At 38.9% G+C, this 23,124-nt stretch overlaps 1 protein-coding gene across 3 annotated transcripts in view; it reads right to left on the bottom strand.

The window, feature by feature from the left end:
• LOC101159822 (voltage-dependent calcium channel subunit alpha-2/delta-3) overlaps nucleotides 1-23,124 on the bottom strand; it is a 126,107-nt gene that overhangs the window by 47,091 nt on the left and 55,892 nt on the right. For all 3 annotated transcript variants that reach the window (XM_023956644.1, XM_023956645.1, XM_023956646.1), the window contains exons 6-11: nucleotides 15,895-16,026; nucleotides 14,992-15,203; nucleotides 14,100-14,174; nucleotides 7,007-7,096; nucleotides 6,009-6,122; nucleotides 1,023-1,101 (exon numbers count right to left, since the gene is read on the bottom strand). In XM_023956644.1, the coding sequence (XP_023812412.1) occupies nucleotides 1,023-1,101; nucleotides 6,009-6,122; nucleotides 7,007-7,096; nucleotides 14,100-14,174; nucleotides 14,992-15,203; nucleotides 15,895-16,026 (702 nt within the window). The remainder of the gene's footprint in view (nucleotides 1-1,022; nucleotides 1,102-6,008; nucleotides 6,123-7,006; nucleotides 7,097-14,099; nucleotides 14,175-14,991; nucleotides 15,204-15,894; nucleotides 16,027-23,124) is intronic.

Raw genomic sequence — 23,124 nt, 5'->3', positions numbered from 1 at the left:
AAAACAGCTTTGAACTCAGAATGAGTGCTTGGCTTGGAAGCCTGAGGGCGTCCTTCAGGCTGAGCCACTGGGACCAGTGGTAAAGAAAAATGAATGTTCCCTGCTCTCAATGACATGCCACGCTTGGTTAGATACAGGACAGCAACGACATGAGTTTGCCAAAGGGTCTGAATATATTCAGAAGTTAACTTATGGGGTTATGTATAAGCAAAAGATACACAACAAGCTGTCAAGATAAAGTGTAAGATGATGGATGAGGAGACAAAGACAAATGTAAGGGAGAGCTGCAAAACTGCAGGGGCAATCTCCTGGCAATGCTGTTACCAATTTGTTTAAATTCTTTAGAGGATTTCTCAAAAACACCTTAAATATTTTAAGTTTGGCTCTGAAGATTTATTAAGGCAAATTTGTGGTTATTCCTCCATCAAATCCTCAATTCCATAGCATATTTTTTATGTAAACAATGATGACACAAAATACCCTAAAATAATATAACATAATAATAACATTTGTTACATTTTCTTCCACATCATGAAACAGACACACAAAATGTCACCATCGATCCTGCTCTCAAACTGGATGAACTGTTTAATACACAGTTTTATGGACACTTCACCCAATTATTCACACAGTGTTACAAAGAGGCATACAGTTAAAGAGACATGCACACCCTTTGGGTGACCTGTGGTTTGCTCGTCTTATCTACTGTGGCCGGAGGATATGGAGCCAGACTGTCTCTGTCACCCATATCCCTGCTAAATTTAGAAGCTGATGAAAAGTGTTCTGCACAATGAGACAACTGTGACCACACTCAAAGCAGCTAAATGTAATAGCTCTAATTGAACTATACACACACCCGTTTCTGTACAGTACACTGATCACTGATAGAAATGCCACATCACAAAAGGTGCAGGTTTTTTGATAAACAATGCTCTAAGCTTAAAATATACACGTTCTCTAGAATGTGTCAGATTTTCATTGGAGTGACAGTTTATTAAGAGAAAACAGGGTTCAGATCCCACCTTTGTTGGCACAGGCCATCCACTTCAGATTCTCTGCAAAGGCAGATTCTCGACCAATTAAATAAGGGAAGATTCTGACCTATGGAGACAAAGAAAAAAAGACAGTTCCAGCGGTTCATTTTAAACTCTTATTATTATAGACCACTTCACCAGATAACACTCAGTATCTGGAAAGAGGCTTTTTCTTTGTCTACTGTAGTCTAGTGAGTGCTAATCTTTTGTAATAGTTTTGACAGTGACATGCAAGTTTTTTTAATCTTTCCTTTTGATTTCATTTAGTTTTTGTGATTTAAACAATGTTTCATTAACTCAACTGAAGGATAGTGAAATGCAGTTTGGGATGAACAAATATAAAACTGGAAAAAGCTAAAAAAAAAGAAAATGTTTTTTTTTTTATTAAATCCATGTCAGGAGCCACTTCCAAATAAGAGCCATTTCTAACTTTACACACCAGTTTTGTTGCAGGTGTAGCAGACAGGTGAGTGCGTACATATGTGTATGTGTGTGTGTGGGTGTGTGTGTGGGTGTGTGTGTGTGCGTGTGTGTGTGTGTGTGTACAAAGAGCAATGTTGCCAGACAAGAGCAGATGCAAGCCTCTGGGTGTGCAGCTGCTGTAGTTTGCATGCTTCCATTTTTCACCATTTCTCTCAAGTCTGACAGTGACTGCATCCGTGCACGTATCCGTGAGCATGAATGCACAAATGTGCTGACATGGGTTATGGGTACGAGCCTTTGTAACAAAGATTTAGGTATCGGTTAAGGACATTTGCTTATGTTGTTTGAACGAATGATTCAAATAATCCAATATATATGCCACCTTCCTGAAGTGTTACATGCATCATATTATCTGTTATTTGCCAAATCAATTTACACAGCAATGTTTGCTTTTTGTAAAGCAGTCAAATATGTGTACTTTTATGTTTTTGTAAGTTCCCTTGATGTAAAGTGAGAAAAAAAAAGTTTTGTTACTGTGTTTTTGTCTTTACAATATAGAAAAAGAGCCAAACAAACAAACAGATGGCTCCTTTAAAATACAAAACTTTGGTCTAATCAACTTTTATGTGAGAAAACTTTAAAAAAAAATAATAATAACATAATTGCTTGAGTTTTCTATTTAAAAAATATTATGATGGCAATGTTCAGAGTAACATGTAAGTGAAGCCACAGACAGGACTGTGATTTCTTTTGTTTTTCAGTTTTTGCCAACACAAGCGAAGGTCAGAACTACATCCAAGGTTTTCTCTTTATACACAGTAGAACACAGCTATGCCACTTTCCTTTATTTTATTTTTTTTTGCTTTCAGACAGCAGTAAAATATGCTGGCAAAGGATGAAGCTAAAGCCTTAGTATGCACTGTGAAATGGTGGCAGCAGATAATGTGTTGCTAGAGAGCAGAGACAGTATTCACAGAGGCAACACTACACAGGACAGCAGTGTTCCAGTGCAAAATGAGGCTTACAGTAAGCCCATCTGGCAAACATGTGCTAACTGCTAACTAAATTCTTATTCCATCTTTACAAGGTGGTCCTGCTTCACTTCTCTAGAGGTTCTTAAACATCTAGAATGCCACAAACTTTTCATTTGTAAAACCATTTAGACAATATAAATTAAACTTTCGGACTTTCAATATTTGAGAGCCAACCAAGTGTCAGACTAAAGGTTTTAAAGATGGAGTTAGAAAAACACCTTGATATCTATTTAAAGCTTTTTCTAGTTTTTTTGCAACCGTGTTATGTATATGTAAATACTGTGTATGTGTATAAAATCAATTTGGCATAAAAAAGGGTCTTGTAATATTTAGAAAAAAAATATGAAGTATACATTGTATACATAAACTGATGCATTGACACAAAAATGTAAACATGTGCATGCTATACATGAACATTCTAACTTGATTAAATATATTATTACAAATCATCTTTTTTTCACATCCCTGTTGGAATAGTTGTTCATAATAATGTCAAATTGAAAGAAAGAAAGAATTGTCACATTTATTTTAATTTTTTAAGAACATTTTATTATTTTGACTCCACAGTAACACGTTTTTGAAAAATATACCAACAATAAGACATTTATGAGATTATTTCGACATATTCACGCTAAAATGACCCAAAAATCTAGATTTTCTTTTCTTTTCTTTTGACTTTTCGTCACTACACAGTTTATCACCTAAGTGACATCTGTCAATAAATCACAAAAGATATTCATGACCTTATTTTTTTATATTCAGTTTTCCCAAAGCCTGCCTTCGGGCTCAGCGTGATGTTGTGTGGCGGTGAAGCGACAAGGCTGGCTGGAGATAAGCCATTAAAAAGTATCAATGGAAGAAGAGAGAGAGTGAGGTAGACCCACTGTAGTGTGTGACAGAGACAGAAGACTACTATTAACAGTTGGAGTTCTTTTAAATGGATCTACTTACCTTGCCCCCTCTCAGCTAACTGCTTAAAGGCAAGAGTTAGTAGGAAGGGGTCTTTGGAGTTGTTGACAATTTTTAATACAGATCACACATCCATCTTAGCTGACAGAACATTTTTACTATAAATATCTCCAAACTTAAAAAAAAAAAAAACTGTTGTGCCATCTTATCACAGTGCCCACAACTGTAGACCTGCATCTAAGGTTAAGTGAGAAGTTTAAATCTCCACCTCAACTTAATTGATATTTCAATATTGCAAAATTTAACCCCCTTCCAACATTTAGGTGTGCTTTATGATTTCATTAACCTGTGCAGAATACTCTTTACTTATTCATGCATTCATAATCCAAATTGCACCAAAAAAGAAGAAAACAAAAATGGTCAAATATTAAACCTTCAGAATATTTAGCGCTATGACAGAAATACTTAGAATTAAAATTCCATATTTCTGCTACATGTAAGTAAAATATAACCTGGCAAGAAATTATGTGGACATCATAATGACATCACAATCTTTTCAACTCTTATGCTACATTCACACCGGGCTCTGAAACACGCATTCGAGTACCCACCTTCGATTAAAAAGTCTATGTAAACGTGTGTGTATGCGTGTCTTAGGCCTCCGCGTTCAAAGCTCTTGCATTTACGCATCGCTACGTAAGTTTTTACATCTGTTGTATGTATTGAATGCGCATTGAAAGTTAAACCCGCTGAACTTTGACCAGTCAGGGACTCAGATTTAGTAGTGATGCATGGGTAGTGTCTTTTTGAAAACATGGAAAAGCCTTTTTTTTTTCATTCATCATGAATGAAAAAAAAGGAAAAGCCAATCATTTGAAAAGTGATCACAAGGAAGAAATTATTGATTGCAGTTTCTGCCCGGCTGGAATTTTATGACACCAGGTCTTTCATATATTGGAATAGAGGTGTGATAGAAAAAACCTGGAGCAAGATTAGCGAGATTTACACCACTTTGACATTTTGCACCAAGCCACTTCCTGTAATGGTTTGTTTTTTTTTGCCTTAGTTTTTGCTTCCATTTTGTGTCTGTCATGTTTGAGTTCTGCTTCCTGTTTTATTTTGAAGGTTTCCTGTATGTTTTAGTTTTGAGTTTTACTTCCCTGGTCCCAATCTCTCCTGATCGATTTCACCTGTGTCTCGTCAGTCCTGTTTGTATACATGTCTTGTCTCTGCCTTCTTCTTGTGCTGGTTCATCCAGTCATTTCCATGACCGGCTCCTTCCCTGTTTACCTGTTTACAGCAAAAGCTACTTTTGTTTTTTTTTCCCCTGCTCGGCAGCGCTTTTGTTTATGGAATTAAAACCCCTTGACTTGGAACCGTGTGCCTCCCGTCTCTGAGTTTTGGGACCTTCATCAACCCCCCTACCTGACACTTTCAACTGTAGATATTAGGGCTAGTATCGGGTAGCAATAGTTCAGTGTGAACACCAAATGCTAAATGCAAGAACCCACGTTCAGTGTGTTCCTAAAAGCACCATACATGCCCAGTGTGAACGTAGCTTGAGATGGAAGAAATCTTTAACAATTTAAGGCTATTCTAAAACTGTTTTTTTTAGGTCTTTAGACAGTCAAAGTAGAAGGTCCTTTTACAGCAAAAGTGATCGACTTGACTGAATTTCAAATTCCATCTATAAAAAAATGCAGGCCAACAATCACTATTCCTGTTTTTATGGGAGAGATGCCATATAAAACTATTAACGAACGGTGCATAATTGCATGCTTGGAATAAAAGGGCTAAAAAGTTCAAGATCCCTTGAGGGCTCCCTGTGAAAAACAACAATCTCCGATCTGATCAGGGTGGTATTTTTTAAGACTGCTTTAAAGCAGGGAAAAAAGTTCAGCAGAGTAATAAAACAGCGTTTATGAAACCTGCACTGGTGTCTAATGCACAAAACAAAGGGCCCCAGGAGAAAAACAGAGATTGATGGAGCAATGTTTTGTTTTTGTTTTTTTAACTGACATTGTGAATTTCCTTGGACAGTTTTCATCTACTCAAGTTATTTTATATATGTCAACCATCATAAGAAATTTGTGACAAGAATATGTTAAAAAGAGCAAAAATATGATTTCCATTGGGGTGGGTCTGTACAGAAAGGTCTGTGAAGAATAGCACAAAATTCCAAAGGAAAAGGGTTTTACTGGTTATGATCTCTAGCTCTTCTGTGCAGCACTTTACTACGCTTTTTTAAGTTCTTTGACATATTCCTGCAACCAAATACTTAAAAATAGTATGTTGTTAGATTTAAAATGAAATGATAAAATGTTATCCCATTCAAAGGTCAGATTATGTCAGCATGGGCGAGGGTTAAAACTATAAACTAATCCATTACGCTTCTCCTTGTGAAGCACAAAAGGTCTTAATAAAAACTAGAAAATTAGTATTTGAGTGGGGAGCAATTGTAATTTAACATGCATTTGGGACACAGGGATGTGTCCTTTTTAGATATTTTTTTATAGCTTCAAAAAGTTGTGAATAAAGGCTCATGTGAAACACAGGCCTGCTAACCTTAATAAATATGGAGAATAATGAGGTGTGTGTCAAGCATTACCTTCCTATCTGGCCAGTTAAACTTGGCAAAGATAGCATCATATGTATCGACTGCCCCATCTGTCACCAACATTATGGCCTGGCTGCACTCACTGCCCCTCCCGGTCTTGTTGAACTGGACATAAAGAAAAAAAAAAGAAAAGAGTCTCTTTAGTTCAGATTAGAAAAATGTTAAACAAGTTTGTATGTCACATTGCATGGCTTCACAACACAACATTAGAAAACAAACAAAAAAGAGTGCACACGGATAAAAGGCTTTGCCAGTGAAAAGTTGATGAAATTCACAATGCAGTGTCCAGTTCCTTGTCATGCAGAATGAAAAACAAAAGATAAATGTGTGTTTGGGCCTTCATATTAGAGTGTATGTCATTCAGTTTGAGTTTCATGCCTACTTTCTTTGTTTTTCTGTCTTTTGCAAACTGAGCTTCTCATCAAAGCTAAACCGACCTATTTGTTTTAGATTTAGATTTTATTGATTAATTTCAAGCATTAAAAAATAACTGAATAATGCAATAAAAATGTACAAAACACATATATCAAACTAATTTCAGATACCAACTAATACATTGATTATAACAAAGAAAAATTAACAAATTCTTTAAAGGTGATGCAACCTTCTTGCCAATGTATTTACCTGTACTCATAAGCATTATTTTGGCAGTAATGCACACATTACACACACATCTCATTAGACTCACTAAATATAATGATTATCAATTAAAGTAAAAAAAGTTTGAGTTGCTTCTTAAAATGGAGTGGGAAAAAGCTAATTTATATATTTTCACATATATTATGTTATTTCTTCATTTTTGCATAGTTACTATAATCTGTTCCCTATTAGATCAAGTGCAGATTATTTTATCGAGTATTTATCGAGTGCCTATTGATGATACTTGGAAAACCTTCTTAGTTCAGTAAACACTGATATGAATCACACTTCATGTATGCATGTATGTGCATGTATGCTTTATATACGTCATCCGTCAGTGTGATACTTACATCCCCAAGAAGACTGAAGGCTTCAGTAAGTGCTAAGTCCAACATGCCGATGCCTTGAGCAAACAGCTTGTCAAGATGTTCACGGAAATGCTGGGGGGGGGGGGGGGGGGGGGACACAAACACCATCATGGTTACGGTGTTATGCACACTAAATTGAAGTTAAATCATCAGAACTTACTGGAATAATTGGCCAAGACAAGAACAGGCTGAAAAATACTGAACTTAACTTATTTATTTTAGGGTGTTTTTTCCCCTCTTTTTATGTAAAAAAGAAAAGAAAATAACTGTTAAGGGAATATTATTGAAGGAAAGGATTAAACATCTAAATGTTGATCTGAGTGACTGACAACTTCTTTGCTCTTTGGGCTTTTTCCAGATAAGCTGTTCCATTATGGTGAAACAAATTAAAATTTCATGTGAAATAACTACTAGATTCTGTCCAGTTTTCTGCTCCCCTCATTTTAAATAGCTGTTTGTTCTAGCTGGTGCACATGTGTGTTGTTAATTGTGTTGCTGTGCCTGTTCATACATCTGATTGTGCCATCAAAGGTACATTTCCTCTCTAACAATCCATGACTAGTTTAATGATGTCATCAGCCCAAAGGCTTTCACATGTTTGCCCCAGTATTTGCCTTGATGAGCAACACACAGAAACACAGATGTACTAAAGCAGACAGCTCAGTCTCATCAAGAGCTGTTTACATCCTGATGTTGCTCTTTTAATAACCCCAAATGACTAAGGTTCCACTTTTCTTCCTCAAAGAAATTCACTTTAAAAAACAACAACTTTTAGACACAATTCCCACACAAATTCATCATGCATGCGTAATAACATCACACACAACCATCAAACCCCTTCTGACCTAGACTCTGCCCACACCCTCAAAGCCTTTAATCTTTCTCTACCTTCCTTTTCTTCACTTTTGATTATAATAGTCACTTTATCATTTCTCTGCTCTTTTCTGATGGGAGCAGAACAGTCTCTTTACAAGCATTAAGGTCATATCAGAGCTCTTTCACTACAAGAGGCAGAATTATATGTGCGCACGCACATCCATAAACGTACACACTGCACAAATAAAATAGGTAAAATTCAATCCATGCTACCATGCAGTGGTAAAGTAGAATATTGAAGTTCTTTGTGTATACAATGTTGAGGATGCTGCTTTTAAGCTAAAACGCTTGCTCAACATGAAATCGTTTACATTTAAAAGCAAGATTTTTGTAAGCCTCATTGAGTCTTCCTCCATAATCCACCAATATATTTTGGCATCACACACTTTTCTAATTTAGTTCCCTTTCGTTCTAATTTACATAATTTAAGGGATGTCAAAAACAGGATAGACCCTCAGAGCTAATGTCTTAGTCTCATGCACCTGTTCGGGTGCATGTGGCTAATTTCTTAGTCTCAAGCACCTGTACTAAGACATCAGCTACATGCACCTGTTCAGGCGCATGTGGCTAAAGTCTTAGGCTACGTTCACACCGCAGGCTGAAACGACCCAATTCCGATTTTTTTGCCCCTATGCGACCTGTATCTAATCTTTTCATGACAGTCTGAACGACACAGATCCAATCTTTTCAAATGTGACCCAGGCCACTTGGCTCTGTGGTCCTGAATCCGATACGTATCCGATCTTTTCAAATGCGACCGCCGTCTGACAGGCCAGGCCACATGAATCCGACCTGTACGTCATTGATACGCTACAAACTTCATCATACTGCATTGAAGTAGGCGGGAGCGAGAACATAAACATCAACCATGGCGGACGATGCTGCTGAGACCAGTCAGTGGAAGGGAAGCGAGGTCACTGATTGGATTGATATTTGGGTGACAGCTCTATTGAGGCCAAACTCCAGGGCTCTAATCGCAACCGGGTGATTTTTGAAAACATTTCCAGCTAAATGGCCGAGCGTGGTGTTGAACCTTTCCCGCGATTACTTTTTTTTTTCTTTCTCCCCTTTCCGACCGTGGTCAGAAGCGCAGGGGACCCAAGGCGGATCCTCCTCCTCCTCCCGGTTCTGACCCTTAGATTCTCCAGGATTCTCCAGAACGGGTTAATAAAGAGTCCATAGCATTTATTCTGGGGGAAATCTTCTTCTATGACCGTTCTCCTTCCTCCGCAACACACAACATGAATGCGTACCCACATTGCTCCCCCACCCCCATTCTCTACCGCTGCACTCGCTCTTCTCCTGTCTCTTACACACACACGCGCGCGCAGCCCCAACACATACACATCCCCATTCCACAACAGTGGGTACAGACGATCCTGGCTCCAATGCCTTCTTAAAATGAGAAGATTGTAATTGTGCTGGCTCCTTTGTGAAAATAAATTTAATACTGCAAAAAGAGCTTCAGTGTTGACAACACTGTTGTTGACATCCATGTTAACGTTAGCTACTTCCGCAAACGAGTGACGGCGTTCATCGTTGAGTACTCTTCTGCGCATGCGGGTCAATTCTGAGTCGTTTCACGGTCACACTGGAGATCACAAAAGTTCGGATTTACTTGGAAATGTGAACGGGCTTGCGAAAAAAGAAAAAAGGATTTTTTTCAAAAAATCCGAATTGAGCATTAAGCCCTGCAGTGTGAACGTAGCCTTAGTCACATGCACCCGGACGGGGATTGACCCATATGGGTGCTGCCGGTTTTTGGGTTGACAGGGCCCATGGAGGGTGGTAGACAGGTGCGGCTACAACTAAAAGGGAGCGCAGGTGTGTCCCTTAAGGTGTGTGCGGCCACCTTGAGGGACATCATGAAAATGCAATTACAATTGCTGTGGGTGTGGTAAGTATATCGTGAAGTATTTTTCAGGATAATGCAAGTCGTCATACAGAGTTTTGCTGTTACAATGATACTATTGTACAGTGCCTTTACACCGTACTCTAATCGCTGGTAAGGTGCGCATACTGACCCCTTACTGACCGCATGCATATGCTGCGTGCACTAGGTGTGCCATTAATATGTAAGTGCTAGTAGGACGCCCATACAACACTACACTCTGATTCTCTTTCATAATTTGTAATAGTCAGGCTGCAAGCACACAACGTGCAACGGGTGTGCAAGGGCATTTATCACTTGAACACAACTAACAGGCCTCTTGTGCAGTGTTTGGGGGGATGCCTGCATCTCACTTACCCTTACTTAGCCTTCATGTTGTTTAAAATACCACTCCAATCATCATTTTATCTATTTTAAAAGTGATCCCAGTGGTCTTTTAAATATGATTATGTTCTTATTAGAAAAAAAAAGAAAAAAGCTACTAGTTTTCTGCAGAGCAGCAGTCCGGTTCTGAGTTGTCAGCAGGACTGTTGACACATAGTAAACATGCCTTCATTTCCCATCAGCCCTTTATACTCTCCTGCTATATGGCATTTCATCTATTCCATAAAGTGAAAGGGCGTACAGACAACTGAGCGGGCGTATTCAGGAACTGAGGGAGGAACCTTACAACCGTGCAGGCGCAATTCTAACCGGGCGACCCCACATTTTACAATTCCAACATAAGGCGAACATAAAATTCTTACATTTTCTCCAAATTGTACAGCGCGGCCCTAATGTGTTGTTGTGTGACTTTGGTAAAGAGGACCTAGGAGAGAACAGCATGAGAACGGTACGGAGAGAGGTGAGCACATGAAAGGAGACCCCCCCACCCCCACCCACCCCAAAGGTGCAGATATGTGCACAGTGCAGAACAACTTCGTTTTGGAAACCCTGGAAATGCAAAGAGACTCGATTATGAAGCACAGTTTAAACTCCAAGCTATCAGCTACGCGGAGGAATATAGGAGGAATAGAGCAGCTGCAGTTCGGTTAGAAAGATCTTCACAGATTTGGACTTACGCCCTCAATAACTCTTCTGATAAACGTTCAAATGTGTCACCAAGTGTCTCAATCATTTTGTATTAACACAGAGTGAACTACAAACGCATTTCTAAAGAAAAAAGATCGTTTTTCTGAATTTCAGAATTGTTCGCTTCAAGCTGTGAATGCAGACATGCAGCAAGCCGGCTGCAATGAAAAGCTGTCCATCCTCCGCTCCTTTTACTGGGACGCAGCAACAGGCGAGTTACGCCACACTTTTGGACTGTAACTAAAGCTGGGGCTGACGCATCTGCTTGCACTGATCTTTGGAGCCGCGCGGCAATGAGACGGACTCTTACGATGACGAAAGGGAAGTTGGGGTGTTTGATAGAAATGTAGCCCGGCTTCATTTCAGATACAGAAGATGAGGACTTGGATGGATTTTTGGATGCTGATTGATGACTGAAAAAATAAATCACAACCAACTCAGTTTTGCACTCGCTGCCTTTTTAAAACACACACCAGCATGCACGTTTTACCGGTATGTGTTAACGTTCTATACAGAAAAAAAACACCCATAACTGAAACTGTGGAGTTTAATCCAGTGCTGTTGTATTGTAAGTAAAGGAGTGTGTTATGGAAAATAATGGCTTTAATTGCGTGTTTGTGTGTGTATGTCTGGCAGGTCAGTGCGTGGTGTGGCTCTTTGACTCTCACATTTAAAAATTTCGGCTCTTTGTGTCAAACTTGTTCGCCACCCCTGTTAGTGTTAAAGGCTTTAATAGAAAAAACGGTGGATATAACGTGGATTAAAACGTTAACCAACGACCCAAGAACAAGGTAAGAAAGTGCAGCGGGTTTTTTTGTGCTGTAAGTTTTTCTCATGTGAAAATCACTGCATTTGTTACCGTTTTAATCCACATTACAGCCGCCATTTCTTTTCTATTAAAGCCTCAAAAAGAAAGTTCCGCCCCGCTGCCTCGCTGGATTAGACATGCAAATTTCAGCCAGTCAGATCAACCAGAAACACATTAGGGCTGCTCTGTACATTTTGGAGAAAATGTAAGACTTTTATGTTCCCTTTATGGTTGTGAAAGTACTGTATATAGAAACTATGATAAGTTCCCGAACATGCCCGCTCAGATGTCTTTACCCTTCTTTCACTTTATGGCAGAGATGAAACGCCATACTGCTAGTTTACAACCCCTCACAACCAGATAGCAGACACCCAAGAAGGAAGAAAAGAAAGAGCAAAAACTATGATGGAAAGACAAATCCCTGCAGGGTATGTAACAGTGACAAACAGAAGCAGAAGAAAAGAGAGCTTGAAAAAATGTGGAAGGTGAAGGCAATAGTTCACGTGGTAACTGGAACACCTGAACAGTAGAAGAATGGCTTCTTCAAATTTAAGGAAAAACATCAGTGATCTAGAAAAAGTGCAGTCAGAGGAACAGCTAAGATCCTGCACAGGACCTTCAAGCTCCCAAGCCTTGGAAAGAACCCCCAACCTTCAATGGAATCAAACCACCAACAGATGGTTATTATGTATGGAAGTCTTGACATTCTAATAAACAATTACAGATAAAAAAGAATCGTACATTTTGCAAAGACATGTCAGTAGAGCCAAGCATCCAAACTGAAAGCTTCCTGTCCATGGGTAAAGTAAAAAGTATCTGCCTTGTCTGCAGGTGTAAAAAGTACTTTTGGGTTTGATGGCTGACTCAAACTAATTAAAACTAGTAACTAAAAATTATCTCACAGTTTACCTTACACCCAACACATGCATACACATATTTTCAGTCAATGGAGATGGTGTGTAGAAAGTGGTCAATGCTGTTGCATCCTGAGGTTTGGCCTGAACTAATGGAGGTAAGCAATTTATTTTTAATGGAATTTAAAAATACAAAGGTGATTGGATCCAGGGAGATGGAATTTTAAGTGGGCACCTGGAAGTGTAGCTTTAGTGTGAGTGCTGCACCTAAAGGCCCGTACACACCGGGACGAATATTCGCCAGACGTTATTCGCCAGCGTTTTTCGCCACGTTTTTTGTGTTCACACCCAGGCGATTTTCGCTGACGATGAGCCGAGCGAACATGCAATTTCATTCCCTGACATTAGATGGCGCTTAATGTAAACAGAAATACTCCTGTACACAAGGTGGCGCTGCGCAACTTTACGCTTCTTAAAGTCGCTTTTCGCTCAGAAGAAGAGAGTAAGTATTTACGCGCTTGTCAGAATAATACAAAGAAAACATGAATATTTCAAGCACCAGTTGCTCCAACTGGTGCTTGGTTTCGGGGATATTTTAGAATGTCCGTCATTATTTCTCCGCGGCAGTGTAGACGCTACTTGGCGTCTATCTTCTCCGCTGGTATGTGTGCTCAGCAAGGAAGTTTTGTGTTTGAGCGCCCCCAAGTTGTGTTTTACTGTAACTTCAGAAGCTCCAGACACGTGTGCAAAAGCGCCATTCTCATTGGTCGAATAGATTTCGACGCGAGGCGTCAAAAAAAAACGAACCCGAGGCGTTTTTTTTTTTTGACGCTTTGACGCGTGACGTTTTTTCGCGTCAGTGTGCACACTCTCATTGGTGCCCTTTGTTTAGTCACGAGGCGTTAAACGTCGGCGAAAATCGCCGCCGAAATTCGTCCCGGTGTGAACGGGCCTTAAAACGATTCAGGAGACTGTGCCACAGCAATGCCATCCATCTATTATGGTGTTATCATAATATATGAATACAGCACTCCAGTAGGTGTTTCTAAACTGATCTACTATGCTCTTCTCCAAATTCTATTAATTAAATTTGCTAAATCAAGTCAAACCTATTGATCTTAGTGTAAATAGACATTGTAAAGAGTGTGTTTACAAAGAGCATGAATGAACACAGGAGAATGGATGACGCATTTGTCTAAAAACAGCCCACTGGTTTAGTAGTGTGCTGTAAGGATGCAGGGTGTTTTTCACTTAGTGTCACACTCATCTACTCAACTGTTTGTGTGGTTCAAAGCCATCTCCAGGAAAAGTGCTTAGGACTCTGTTCAATTTCTCTCAGAAACTGGCTAGGGAACCTTTACTTCCCCATCTTCAACGAGAAAATGATATTTTCCTCTTTTTCTACCCCACATTTCTACTGTATCTGATTTTAAATGCACACTTCAATCAAATCTAAATCTAAACTTCTTATCTCGTTTTTCATTTTTTCTACAGTACATAAATAACCAAAAACTCAAAACTGGCTCATAGTTCACAGAAGAAAACAATAAAAGGAAAAAGGAAAAAGAAACATACATCTTTGTTGGTGACGTCTGCTTGAACCAGTGTTCCATTCAGGCAGGGTTCCACATAATGCAATTCTTCATTGTACTGGTGAAACAAAATAGACTGCTTTATTTTAAAAACACAATGTTTTGAAGGTTTTTTAGACATTTACAATTCTACAAACTTTGATCAAGCCTAAACCTGCTGTAAAAAGCATTCTGAACCTGACGCCTGGCACTCCATGATAATTCTTGCCATTTTATGCATCATTATGAATTAAACTTCAAAGTAACAAAAAAACTATGTAAACTGGTTTCTTCCAAAGCCTTTAATTGTTCACTAATCTGCGCCTGTTTATTTGAAGTCAAGAGTGTACTGCATTATGCTACAGAAAAAAATCAGCCTTTTGTCAAACCAGCGTTTAAGAAGACTGGTTTTCTCTGAATGTCATGTTCTTGTTCTTGTTCTTTTGTTTTTAGTACTACTGTGCAATTAGTTCAAATAATAGGTATTAACATAGCATAACACTTCCAAACTTTCAAGTTTTCATAATTCAGTGCCTCTTAAGAAGGCAATTTTTGGTAAGTTTTTCTCAAATATCTCCGTACAAACAGCAAGGGCATGAAGACGTGGTTGTAAAATTTGCAGCTTGCAACCCAAACAAATATGAGATTTGACCATACAATTGAAAAGCTTTAAAGGCCTGAAATGTGAACACAATGGATGTGATTCCTGAGGAAAAACAGAGCAGAAACAACCTCCTATGCATTTTAAATGTTCATCCCAATGACTGGTAATTAGTTACTGGCATGACTGTAAAAGGGCTGATTTGTTCCAGCATTTTTCATCATGTAAAAAGGAAAGGAGAGATGAGAGTTTGTGTTTGTGTGCGTGTCTGATCGAGACATTTACATTGACTTACAGCAATGATATTAAAAAAGTCGTCATCCCCAAGAGTGTCCAGAATGGAGGAAACTGTTTGCCTGGCAATAGTCAGTCTTAAGCCTTTCATGCTGCCACTGACGTCAACCAGGATCACCACATCCTTTGGGGAGGTGGCTGCCTGGATGTACCACTTCCGATTCCGACAGTCAAAAGCTATGACCCCGTGTTCATCTGGCTTCCATTTGATTCCTTCAAAAGATTCCAGTTGAAAGCAACTATTAGTAACCTGCTGATTCAGAACAAAGAATGAGATGTCTTAAACCACAATTGTTTTATTTTATACATGCACATATGCACACAGGTACTAAAGCAGGCATTTTCTTTCAGTCCATCGTTCAAGAAAAAGTCAGTAAAGGTAGTTGTTTAAATAAACATTTGTGTGATTGTCTTTGTTTAAATGTGTTCCAAGGAATTAAGAAGCATTAATTATATTCCCTCAGGTTTTCAAACTGCAATGACTTTGCAAGCAAAACACAATTAGAAGACTGCTGTTCAAACTAATAAACATGTTTTCAAAAAGAACTTTTAAAAGTTCAACTGATGGATGTGAAAAAGAAATTTCCATTTATCCACCAATTCAAATGTCTTATGCTTCACTTGTCTCTACCGATGCCACTTCACTTGTTTTCAAGTGTTTTTCTCCATCCTCTTCATGCTCTTTTATTTTGCAGCAGCTGCACTCTCTCACTTTAACCAATCTCCTCCGTTTTTGCCTCCCACCTAGCCTCCATCAACCTCCCTCCCTGATCCAACCTTTTTCCCCCTGTCACAGTCTGTCTGCCACTAAAGATTCCCACACATCTGATATTCTGCTTTACCAAGGCATCAATCCAACTGTGAACACAGTCAGTGAGCCCACCTGCAACAGTCACACACTTACCTGGATACTGCCTGAAAAAGCCTTTGGCACTACCGAAGTATTGCCATATGAGGGAAGGATCTCTCTCAAAATTATCCACAAACACTTTGTTGAGCGCCTCAGACCAGTATACTCCATTAACAATGGCAGAATCTAAAGAAAAAGATTACAAAGACAGACCAGAAGGGATGGCCATCAGAACAAACGGGAAGAAAGAGAAGGTTAAGTGGGTGATCTTTCCTCTCTGCTCATTCACACACCATGAATTATGTATTTCAAGTCCAAAGACTGGTTCAAGAACCTGTTCATTAGAGAAAGATGCTGAAAGACTCTTGAACAGATTAAAAAGACAGGAACAGAAAAATGCATTTGGAAAAAAATTTAAGCAAGAAAATGGTCTATTTTCTTCCGTACTGTAAAAATCTTAATCAATAAGGTACAAAGACCAAAAATTATTTTCAAAATCTTTTTTTTTTTTTATAAACTTTCGTAATGTATATATTACCATTATATTATTTTGAGTTTTTTTTTTTCTTAGATATAACATTGTCTGCACTGTTTTCTTGGCCAGGTCACATTTATTAAAATGGATAATTAATCTCAACAATAGTATACCCAGAATAATTAAAGTGTTATGATATTTTAAGAAAACTCCTGCTCAGATTTGTCCTGTACCCTGTGATTATATCGTTGATCATTTTAATAACAGACTACAGTCTTCCATAGAGTGACTCCATTCAAGACAAAAACAGTAAGAACCACTCCTAAAATGCCATGGAAGACTGATGACATTAAGCATCTGAAACAGAATTGCAGGAGAGCAGAGAGGAGAAACAGCAAGACTAAATAAATTATTCATCTAGAAATTTTAAAAGGACAAATTGACAAATTGACACTTTTATGTAAGTATGAGTACATGCTCTTCAGGAATCCATGAAATGAGATGTGGAGTTCCCCAAGGGTCAATTTTAGATCCTGCCCTTTTTAACTTGTATATGATGCCTCTTGGAGATGTCATCAGGAGACACAGCGTCGACTTTCACAGCTACGCTGATGATACACAGCTTTACATCACTGTGTCTCCTGATGACCTTAAACCTATTAACACTCTTTTAAATTGTAATCATGTAAGGCAGAAAAATTTCTACATATCAAGCAGGACAAAACTGAAATTTCAATCATCGATTATGAAGACAAGAGAGAATTATAAACCTTTCTCAATGTGTGAGAACCTGGGGATTCTTTTTTTAATCCACACATTAAAACTTCAAACTTACAACTATTGCAGAACTCTGCGGCATGAGTTCTGATGAAGACCAGCAGGCGGGAACACATTATATCCATTTTAATATTGCTGCATTGGCTCCCTGTGCGTTTCAAAATTGATTTTAAGATTATTTTAATAGTTTATAAATGTTTTAATGGTCTTGGACCTTCTTATTTAAGTCATCTACTTTAAAGTATGAACCATCGTGGACCCTGAGCTCCTCCGGTGCTGGCCTTTTAGCTGTCCCTAAGGTGAGGACCAAAACTTGTGGTGAGCCTTTATTCTGGCATCATGGCCCTCACCTCTGGAACAGCCTGCTGGAGAGTCTCAGAGCCACAGAGACTGTAGAGGTTTTTAAGAAGAGGCTCAAGACCCACATTTTTAAATTTTGCTTATCGTTGATCTTATTTGCATATTTATTCTATTAGTTTTTAATATATATTATTTTATCTATTTAATTGTATTTTATGCATTTAATCTCATTCTCAATTTTATGTTTCTATGTATCATATGTATTTGATTTTAGCATCCTTCTATGATTTGAGCCCCAGTGTTTCTTGTGGGGCTCTTTTCTGCCAGGACTTGCTGGCTCGGTCACTGGTTGTTGCCGCGGTTGTGGCCCTTGCTGGGGCGGTTAGAGTTCAAAATTGCAGCCTCTCGGGTGTGGAGTGGACCCCGATATTCCTATGGCCGAGATGGCATGAAAAGATTCCCAAATAACGTTTCCTCACAGCAGAACCAAGCCTTAAGTTTCTTTTAGAAGCTACTTTTCTAAGCAATCAATGTGTGTGGTCATGGGTAGTATGTGTTAATGGAGGGGAATGGGGAGGGTGAAGGGTGGGTTGGATTTTTATTGTAATACCGTGTACGTTTTTTGTTATTAAATGTAAAGCGCTTTGAGTTGCGCAAGGCATGGAAAGCCCTTTTATAAATAAAGTCTGAATAATTGAATTATATTACACAAACTTATTTAAAATTAATGATTATAATTTTTTTATTCATTTATTTTTATTTTTAAAAAAGGGTAAAAGGCCAAAACCCCAAGCACCTTACAGTCACAGTCCCATTTACACACATTCACACACTGATGACAGCTCTGCTGCCTAACACTTGCTCCAACCTGTAACCACCAGGGGCGTTGTGGGGTTTGGTGCCCAAGGACAGCACAACAGATGGGGTGGGCAAAACAGGAAACAATTATGTGATCTTCCGATCAACGGTCGACCACCCGACGTCTGTACCATGGCTGTCCCTTAAGTGTGTTATTGTCAAAGCAGCCAGAACAAACCCCAAAACATTCATCTTTCTCAAAACAAAAGAAGAAACGAATATAACACAAAGTCTTTCCTACTTTAGAGTTGAATTTTTGTGTGACACATCTGTGTTTGTTTACCCAGAAACATCGATTATTCCATTTTCGTAATTTTTGCTCCCTAAATAGTATTAACTTGCAAACAATATCGTTTCATATTTATGTGCATTTTTTAATATATATGTGCAGTATTTTTATTAAGATATGAAATGGGCTTTGCCAACTATCCAAGTCAGGGATTTACATAATTGTTCTTTGTATCCTATTCTAAAAGTTTATTTTTCATTTTCAGGCTCAGAAAGTATGGAGTGATATTTCTGCCACCACGTTGCACACAAAACTTTCTAAGTTGTAAGTTAAAATATTAAATATTTGCTTTTCAATATGCTCACAAATTGTTTTTAGCTTTCAAAAAAAATTTTTGCTTTCAAAAACCTTTTTTGCATTTGCAAAACATGTTTTGCATGCGTTGTGTCAAATCACGCTTTTCTCGTATATTTGATTTTGCTGACCACTTTGAGTGCGATTTAGCGTGATAAAACTGCCACTATTGCCACCGCCAAAAAAACATTTGCATGTGTTGTGTGTCATCTCACTTTTTCCTATCTTTGATTTTGCTGAGTTAAGTTTCAGTTTGACGTAACAAAGCTGCCATCAAACAGCTGGTGATTGGTCCAGATTCTAACCAATAGCCTACGTGCACGATAGAACTTCCGGTTAACTTCCGTGTTTCGAGTGTAAGGCCGACAACTTCCTGTCGGTCGTGTTATTGTTGTGGGGAGTTTTGTTGAGTTGCTAGTTTTGAGTAAATAGGAGCGGATTTCGGGTAAAAGACAGGCGTTTGGTATTTCAACGCGTGACAAAGACATCACAACATTGTTGTGTACCCGTGTGCGAATTTGTCAAAGTGCAACAGTACTATAAGCTTTCATAGCTTTCCAGTATAATGTGTCGGTGAGAGCCGAATGGATGGTGAACACGGCGGGAGGACTTCACCCCAAGCAAGACGAGTCGTGTTTCGTATTTGCAGCAATCGGAAAGAAAATGCGTCATGTAAACACGCCGTTCGGAATACTCTGCCCCGGTCAGACTCGAGTCATTCGGATCAAAATTTCTTTTCCGATCGAGATAAGTGGGTTATAGCGATCGTTTATCCGATCGTGGAGCATGTAAACGGTCATTCCGATCGTATGTCACTACTGCTCTGGGTTACGTCATGCATAGACGGTGTTTCACTGAGAGAAAGCATTGGAGCTCATACGGGACCGATCAGCTGCTCTGCGGACGCCCCACGTAAAGCGCCGCTCCAGTCTCGTCCCGCTGGCTCTCCCCTCTCTTTCACCCCTCACGAGGGAGATGCAGAGGGATGCGTGTCCACTGACGTCTGGACCCGGCATCAACCGAACTCTGCATTTGGGCTCCGGTGCCAGTGGACGGAGTGAACCTCTCTGAGCAGAGCAGCTGGATTTCTTAATGTGTTTGAGGGGAGGGTGCTTTGTTACGTGTGCGTTTTGTTGTTTTGTTATGTGTGAGAATTCGGACTGCGAGCCGACCCGCCGCTCTGGGTTAGTGGCTGCCGGACTCGCGTGGACAGAGCAGAGCACACAGTGCTTGTGAGCTTTTCAGAGCAGAAACGCTGCTCAGTCCTTAGAAACTGTTCAAAAAAAATCACATGGAATTGTGTTTCTAGTTGTGCCCCGACAAAATAAAGGCTGATGTTATTCCCAGACATTTACGTGCAGCCAGGATGCAGATTGCAGCGTTTCCCGCATGGTTAGTCCTGGATTTTGTGCCCATCAAAAGGCTAATGTTGTTAGCCCGGTTTGTTAGCCTCTCCTAACACTGGGTTATTCTTCCAGCTCCGTACTTCTTCCACAAAAAAAGCACTGACCACAAGGATTAAATATAAAATGATGAGCGGACAGGCACTTCATAATATTCATTACATTAATAAAAGCACGTTTGGAAGATCGCCTTGTTTGTTTACAACGGGACACATTCCCTTCCGGTTTTTTCGACACTATTTTTTCGACACAATATTTGCCCCTAAAAATAGGACAAAAGCGAGATTTGACACAATGCATGCAAAACGTGTTTTGCAAACGCAAAAAAGTTTTAGAGAGCAAAAAAAAGTTTTTGAAAGCAAAAAAAATATTTGAAAGCGGAAAAAAAAAATCAAAGCAGAATAAAAAACTATTAAAAAGCAAATATTTAATATTTTCACTTGCAATTTAGAAAGTTTTATGTGCAACTTAAAAAGTTTTGTGTGCAACGTGAGTCATAAATGTCCTGATAAGGCAACAGCTGCTCAGGGCTTGGTTTTGCAAAAGACAAGGATGAACAGACACAACCAGAATCAAATGGCAAGAAAGACTCACCTTTTAGAGAAAAAGCAAGAAGGCACAATATAATTAGAGACAGACTCTCTAACAAGAACCAATGGAGTAAAAAACAAGTTGGAAATAGATTTTCCATCATCTTTTACAGAAGCAACATTGTTTTCCTGTCAGCAGTGATGTCAGTAAGTCATGATTTAATTATTTTTAGTGAAGCTAGTGGAGTAGAGAGGTGCCTGGATTAAATCCAGGCCTCCATTTACACAACAATGCAGTCACTTCTGGTGCAGTTTGAGTGTCTGTTACAATCTAAACTCATCATGAGTCTGGAATATGAGCTCTACTTTCCACATAAGCTTTATATTATACTCATCTCAACTAAATTGGTTCTTTCTTCAATCTTATCAAAGACACTGTCCTTCAACAAATGAAAGCATGCACACATACTCAGATTAAAAAGTAGAACTGTGACAATGAAATTTCAAATTTCCCTATTTAGCATACTTCCATTATTTAAGTTATTGGCTTATGTGTGGTGAAAGAAAGGAGAAAGTAATAAAAGAACAAAGAACTCTGAGGGGAGAGTTGATAAGCAGTGCACACATGAATGTGAATACACGTAGATGTGAGCGATGAACTGTGTAGACCTTAGAGCATATCGACCAGCTGTAAACGCATGCTCGGCTTCACTGCATCATTGGTACATGTTCCTGTCATGTAAGCTCATAAAAACAATTATGTGGGCTGTGTTTTGGTTGCATTGTGCCGTTGGAAGATAGATGTTTGATGTAGCGTTTTCTTCCTGCAATCAATTTCTACAGTCATAACATTCTACGCTATCATGGATTTGAAGTTGAATTCATCACTACCAATGCAGCACAATTTATAAAGTACAGACAGTGCAGCCGGCTCTTCAGCAGCACAGGGAGCCGGTTCACATTACAATGATGTGGATAAATCAGGTTTACTTTTTCGTTCAGAACAACGTTGAGACAGCAAGAAGACATAAGATAAACGACACTAAATCAAGTACCTCACTTTATTCATCAGTTTTTACGGTTCTCTCTCACAGAAATAGCCTCATTCAATGTTGAGGCTTCAAGCGTTTATTAAACTTAGACATGCTCCGTGAGGGTCACATTTGTCAAATAACATAAATGTATAATTTTAAACGGCATAATTTTTTTTTTTTGTGTGTTATCAGTGTAACAGGGAGCTATGCAGTTAACTATAAACCCACTTAACCTGCAAGACATTTGTTAGTTCTAGTACACATAGCAGTATCACCATAGTTGCAACTACTAAAAGTACTATGTATGTCACTACCTGTCTGTCAACACTACCGTCACATGTGCAATCACATGCCCCTAAAACCCATTTTAACCCTACCCGCAATATAATCCTACCTACCCCGCATGTTTTATTGTACTTTACAATGTTCTTTTGCTTTATTGTAGTTCACCTTTTGTGATCTCGCTGTTTCGCAGATTTCTTTTTCAAATTTTGCATGATTTGTTTTGTTTTTTTTACAGTCCACTGGGTTCTGCATCCTGATTGGCTTTTCTGTGCAGTGTCTCCTCTACAGAATGCGTTATCTTTGGAACGTAACCTTGTTACTTTTCTATATGTATTTTTGCAAGGTGTTGTCTGTTACAAGTACTTCTCAATTACTTTATCAAGTCAAATGGACTTTTTTCAATGAATAAAACTCTGTCCAAAATATACAAACTCTTACGCAACCTAGATAATAATATTTCACTTCCGATAATAAAATGGGATGCAGATTTGAGCATCATCACAGATGAAAGCTTCTGGTCAGAACTCTGTCTAAACACCTTTAAACTGACAAAAATTACAAACCTGCAGCTAATCCAGTTCAAAACTCTTCACAGAATTTACTACACTGGACAGAGGATGTTCAAGATGGGTTTCAGTAACTCAGACATTTGTGAGCACTGTGACAGTAAACTACCTGACAGATACATGCATGCACTGTGGTTCTGCACTCCTGTCCAGGCTCTCTGGCAGCAGGTATGTGCCGATCTATCAGTCTGGCTTAAGGTTTCAATCACGGCTTCACCATCACTTTGCGTACTTGGTGACATGAGTGCCATCAATGTAGAATGAGGATTATTATCTATCATCTCTTTGTATTGCTAAAAAACAATTTTAATAAACTGGAAAAACAAGAAAAATACTAATGTAAGTCAATACAGAAATCTCCTGTTTGATCATATCAGCTTGGAAAAAATGTCAGCCCAAAGTTCAAGTAACTTTGAAAGAATTCAGTCTCTCTGGTCTCCCCACTTAGGGAGCTGCACTCTCTGTCCCCCCAT

The sequence above is a fragment of the Oryzias latipes genome, chromosome 7 (assembly GCF_002234675.1).
Source record: "Oryzias latipes chromosome 7, ASM223467v1".
NCBI classification, from domain to species: Eukaryota; Metazoa; Chordata; class Actinopteri; order Beloniformes; family Adrianichthyidae; genus Oryzias; species Oryzias latipes.
This window is presented reverse-complemented; position numbering and strand designations above follow the sequence as displayed.